The sequence below is a fragment of the Bubalus kerabau genome, chromosome X (genome assembly GCF_029407905.1).
Source record: "Bubalus kerabau isolate K-KA32 ecotype Philippines breed swamp buffalo chromosome X, PCC_UOA_SB_1v2, whole genome shotgun sequence".
Classification (NCBI taxonomy): Eukaryota; Metazoa; Chordata; class Mammalia; order Artiodactyla; family Bovidae; genus Bubalus; species Bubalus kerabau.
Genome location: NC_073647.1, coordinates 100,177,099 through 100,183,098, shown reverse-complemented (window position 1 = coordinate 100,183,098; position 6,000 = coordinate 100,177,099). Strand labels below are relative to the sequence as shown.

Genomic DNA, 6,000 nt, shown 5'->3' with positions numbered 1-6,000 from the left:
GTCCTTGGAAGGAAAGCTGTGACAAACCTAGTTCAGTTCAGTTCAGTCACTCCTTCATGTCCAACTCTTTGCGACCCCATGAACCGCAGCACACCAGGCCTCCCTGTTTGTCACCAACTCCCGGAGTTTACCCAAACTCATGTCCATTGAGTCAGTGATGCCATCCAGCCATCTCATCCTCTGTCATCCCCTTCTCCTCCTGCCTTCAATCTTTCCCAACATGAGGGTCTTTTCCAATGAGTCAGCTCTTTGCATCAGGTGGCCAAAATATTGGAGGAGAATATGTTGCTTCAACCACTTAGGGTCAGTGCCCCTCACCTGCAGGAAGCAGGTACTGACAGATTTCTCTGCCCCTTTCCCCTCAGCAACAATATTCTCCTAAAATAAAAAGGGGGAAATGAGAGACTTAACTTAGGCAGGTTGATAAGGAGTCAAAGCCTAAGGCCCCTTTAAGGAGGAGATAAACATTCTTTCTTTTTCACAGTCTTTCCTATAGATATGTAGGCCTCGTAGGCAGCAGTATCTCTTATTCAAGGACATGCCTTTTTTTTTTTTTTTTTTTTAAGCTTTGGATATATGTTATGGGAGAAGGTCTGGGTAAAAACTTCCACAGCTGTAGCTCTGGGTTAACCTGTTCCTTCTGGCTGATCTCGTGCTGATGTCATCCCAGGAGGTATGTTAGAGGAAAGGGTCTGGAAAAATTCTCGCAGTCTTGAGGTATCTTTTATCTATTCTCAGCAGCTAGTTGAGAAGTGTATAAAGCCTTGCTTAAACTAGTGAGGTGGGTTCTCTCCTGCTCCCTTCTGATGTCTATGTCTGAAGCTTTTTCTGTCACTTTCACTTTAGATAAAATCTACACAATGCTCCAAGTGACTGAGACTGTCTTGACTGAGACTGTCTTTGGTCCCGAGTTAAATCTTCTCCTTCGGAGACCACGAATCTGGCGGCACTGTTCACCATTCACCATAAGATGTCACAACTCTAGAGTCAGTATTCATGTTTGTCTCATGCCAAGCACCACTGAACCTGAAGCATTATATAGACCTTCTTATCAACTTTCTATAGCCATCTAACAGAGAATATTTAAAATGTGATTTAAGGTTATCCTGTCCTATTCAAAGTGTGTAAACATTCTACTCACATGATTTGAATAGGACAGAATCTTGGCGACCCCATGGACACTAGTTTGCAAGTCTCTGCTATTCATGGAATTTTTCAGGCATGAATACTGGAGTGGGTTGTCGTTTCCTCCTCGAGGAAGTCTTCCCAACCCATGCCCCATGCATCTCCTGCATTGGCAGGTGGATTGTTTACCACTGGGAATGTTTGGGAAGCCCCAAACATTCTACTTAGGCAAGGTCAAATGACCTGAGAGACTTACCATTTTCAAAGTTTTTTCCCTTGTATTGTACTTTCCTTGTCATTGAAAGGTCCAGACTCTCTCTACACCGTATAATCTGTGTAGCATGTAACACTTGTCAGTATTTAATATTATTAATTTCCTCAAAAATCAAAATCCATCTCATTCCCTCCTCATTTCTTTCACTGTTTAAGTTTGTTACATGCTTAGCTGGTGTCTAAAATAGAGACAAAAGCAAAGACTGGGCAAACATTGCCACTTTTATCACAGAAAATGTTTTCACAGCCACAAATGATGGGATACCCTAAGAAAATAATTACAGAAATTAAGGTGCATAGAGCACAGAGCTGGAACCAAGATGTAATTATCCAAAAAAAGGAGTGATCACTAAGTATTTCAAATGGGGAAGAGGAAATTATGTTCTTAAAATTCATGGGGAAAATTCATACACAAAGTCCTCTGTTCCACCATTATCCTATGAAGGGAGCCCCAGAGAAATCATCCCTGGAGGGAAAGATACACAGAGTGGAATTCCTGGTACAGAGTGCACTTCTCCTGTGATGGGGAGTGGGAGGGGTCGGGGAAAGCCTCGTGGGCGTGGCTTTGCGTGGCGTCCAAGATGACGTCACAAACATCAACCGTATCCCACGACACCATGGGCTGAGCTAGTGCCAGCGGCAGCTGCGTCTGGTGAGGAAGCTTGCCCTCTGTACCCATGAGGTAAAAGCCATGGGAGCAGTAGAGAGTCGGATGCCCTCGAACAGAGTGGGGCATGCCCCAGAGGAGCCAGGTGCTCCTGAGGGGGAGGAGGAGGCCGAAGAGGTAGCAGGGGCAGTGATAGAGGAAGGGGAGGAGAGGGAAAATGCCAGACCCACCACTAGTCAAGGGCGCCACAAGCGGAAGACAGGCCCAGAAGGGCAGCTCACAAAAGCGACCCACAGGAAGAGAGCAAAAGACAGATTCGAGTCCATTTATAAGACACTTTTTCTGAGAGGAGAAGGGAGTGATGTTCAGATCCGTGCCCTGGGGGAGGAGTGGAACTTGCACAAGGTCTACTTGTGCCAGTCAGGATACTTTGCTAGCATGTTCAGTGGTGCGTGGCGTGAGACAACCATGGATATTGTAGAGTTGCAGATGCCTGACGAGAACATTGATTGTGAGGCACTGCACGAGGCCTTAGGTTTCCTGTACCGAAACTCTGTGCTCATCCCACCCAGTCGAGTGGTCCCCATGCTGGCCACAGCCAGCATGCTGCAGCTGGACAAGCTGATTCAGCAGTGCGGGGAGGTAATGAAGGAGACGGTCAGTGATCAGACCGTGTGCAGCTACTACTGCTCTGCTGAGAGCTACGGACTCCAGAACATCAGGGCCATGTGTCTTCAGTGGCTGCTGGACAATCTAATGACCCAGCATAGTGAGGAGTTATTGAGAGAAATTAGCCTGGATCTCATGAAAGAGGTCATTGCCTCTTCAGAGCTCATCGTGATGGAGGTAGAGATGGATGTGTACACGACGCTGAAAAAGTGGATGTTCCTGCAGCTGCAGCCGACATGGAGAGGCCCCCGCAGAGACCTACTGCCTGACGCCGACTCGTGGTTTGTCAGGTCCAGGCAGGAGTCAGAGGGCACCGCTTTCCTGGAGACCGAGCAGGGCAGAGCCTTCGTGCCAGCGTTCCAGCAGCTGCGGCTTGCCTACATAATCTGCGACCTGCCGTCAGCACGCATCATCGACCAGGATGCACTGATCCCTGCCACGTGGCTGGCCCCAGTGTACAAAGAGCAGTGGCTTGCCCTCCTCCGGGCTGAGCAGACCAGAGACCTCGGGCCCGTGGATGTCTTCGTGTCCGACCTCCAGAGGACCAGCATGCGGTGCGGGGGCCGGCTCCTCAGGGATGCGCAGCGCACCTGGCGGTGGGCAGGCTTCAACTTCGGCTGGGACTTGGTGGTGTGCTATGCCAACCGGCGCATCATTTTCAAGCACAGCGCGCTGAAGAAATCTTGCGGTCTCGGGGTCAGCTTACTCTGGCAGAGAAAGGTCGCGTTCCGCTTGCGCCTGGCCTCCTTGGACAGGGCTGGAAGAGCCATTTTCCGGAAGCAGACAGAATTCCAAGTGCTTTCACTGGGAAAGGATGAAGAGCTAGAGGTGGTGAATCTGGAGAACGAAGATGTGGTTTTCCCCATATATGTGACCTGTAATTTCCTGTACCTCCCCAGAGAGGGGCGTTTTCCTCAGTGAGGACTCCTGAAAACAAAATCTCAGAGAGGTGAGCAGCTCTTTCCCTGGGGTCAGGGACGACCAGCTTTGTCCAGATGCCAGCTCCTTCTGCGGGACCAACCGGACTTGCCCACCTCTGGTGGCCCAACTCTGTCAGAGTCTTTGTTGAACTGTAGCTCATAATACTTGAGGTTGTTTACCTGAGCCTATGAAGAGGAGAAATTTTAAAGCCCTGCTCCCCCAACACCTTTAGAACTTATTTGTGCTGTTAAAGTGGCAACCTGTCCTCCTGGTTTACCATCCATCAATGCCCCCTCCCATCATTTCTGCCAAGTCAAAGACCAGTTGACTTGAGAGAGCAACCTGTGAACCTACCTACTCTACCACTGTTAGGGAAACTCTTTGAAAATATGCATTTCCTTTAGCTTGATTAAAGGAACGTTAAAGAAACAGTTTGGTTTCTCTTTCAGTTCGCGTGTTTAGAGCCACTCTGCCCCACTCATTACCACCACTACCGCTAGCTTCCTTTGGATTGCTTCCCTTTCCCCATTCCCTGCCACTGAGTGTGTAGTACTTGGTTCCCATGATCTCTCACTCTGTGAACGCACCCAGGCTACACTGATGATCTTCTCTTTATTGGTTGTTCCTCAATATTCTTAGGTTAGTTGACTTTATATCATATCTGATGTTAGTTTGGCTTTATTTTGACTTTCCTAGCATTTTAACCCTAGAAGGACGTCTCAAATCTTACACAACCCTATATTGGGGGTGGAGTGGAAGGCAGCAGATTGATTCTATGAGGACATCTCGGTACTAGACAGACTTTTTCTGCGGCACACAGTCGTGAATTATTTATGCACCAGAATGCACTCTTTAAGCACGTTGATGGCCTTTGCCCTTCAGAAACATTTGACGTTGGAATTGTACTTGGAAAGACTCTTTCCCGCTTAAAAACAGGTCTGGTAACCTCTGGAAAGGAACGCTTTTGAATTATAATGGGAATTATTTGGCATCTGGAAGTGGGATCACGAGATGTCCACACTGGTAATCAAAAGGGTAAGAAAAAAAGTGTTTTTGTCACAAAAGGAGAAGCACACTAGTCACGATTTGAATTTGTTAGTTTCTGATTACTGTTCACTTACAAATTGTCACCATCCCATTCCCTCCATTGAGTCATTTTGAGGTCAAAGAATGGAAAACTCTATTTAAGAAGCCATATAAATAATAAATACATGCTTGGAAAGAGTGTGATAAATTAATACAAGATGAACAAAAAAAAAATAGTATACTGTATTGGTGTTTGGCAGATTCATGTTGATGTATGGCAAAACCAATACAATATTGCAAAGTAATTAGCCTCCAATTAAAATAAATAAATTTAAATTAAAAAAAAATAGTCACCAGATTTTAATGCTTTACTTAGTTGAAATCAGAATTTTCTTTACTGGTGGTTTATGTTTCTCTTCCCAATTAGATTTTACCCATTGTCGTTCAGTGAACAAATTACTTCTGACTTTATCCATTCATTCATTCCTTTTACTCTTTAAGCAGATTTGAAAGGCTTCGTTATCCCAAACCCACATTCTAGTATTAGAGTAATATTTACATGATAGTTACTTATATGAAATGGTTCAACCAGGAAGCTGCTGTTGCATCCTTCGATGTTTTCCCTTAATTTTGCAGCCCCCTACCCTTTCTCGTGTTCCCTTATATTCCGTTTACCTAACCAACTACAAACAATAGACTTCATTTTACTTGTGTTTCAAAATAACTGGGGAGAAGAGTAAGTCATGATTCAGTTGAAAGGTAAAAATTATTATTATTATTATTTTTTTTTTGGTAAGAATTTCACTTTCTTTATATAAACTCTCTAAACAATTTGAAATTCCTTTTTCTCAAGCTGAATGCCAAGATGCCATGTCATCTAAACAGAGGTATCCTCAGTTGGGAAATTCAGAGACTACTTAGCTACAAGTGTACCTTGACTGAAAGGTCTGCTTTTGTTTTCCTACCCAACTAGCTTTAAATCCTTAAATTGCTTGTTGCTGCTTACAATAGAAAGATGTTCAATAATGTACAAACAGTGACAGCTGAAATACACTCATTTAAACATTTAAACTCTCACAAACCCTGACTGTTGCCATTTGCCAGTTTGGGCAATTTATCCAATACCTGTCTCTATTTTTTCACTTTTTTTTTCTTTTCTTTTTGACTGCTCAGGATGAGGAAGAAACCTTTTCCCATGTTGATACTCATTTTGTTAGCCTCTTCGTAAAGGCATGGGGAGATGGGGAGGCAGGGCAAAATGTATAGTCATGGTAACGCTACAGGAAACCATCAAGCTAAATAACAGCAAACTAAACGCCACACTAAAGGAGATGTACCCCTATGGGATACCACGTGGTCCTTGACAATGATGAGGATTT

At 44.9% G+C, this 6,000-nt stretch overlaps 1 protein-coding gene across 1 annotated transcript; it reads left to right on the top strand.

Moving 5' to 3' along the window:
- The first annotated feature begins 576 nt into the window (after nucleotides 1-576).
- LOC129639606 (germ cell-less protein-like 1) lies at nucleotides 577-4,012 on the top strand. The gene has a single exon (XM_055564731.1). The coding sequence runs from the start codon at nucleotides 2,090-2,092 to the stop codon at nucleotides 3,593-3,595; it is 1,506 nt and encodes a 501-aa protein (XP_055420706.1). The 5' UTR covers nucleotides 577-2,089; the 3' UTR covers nucleotides 3,596-4,012.
- The last annotated feature ends 1,988 nt before the right edge of the window (nucleotides 4,013-6,000 follow it).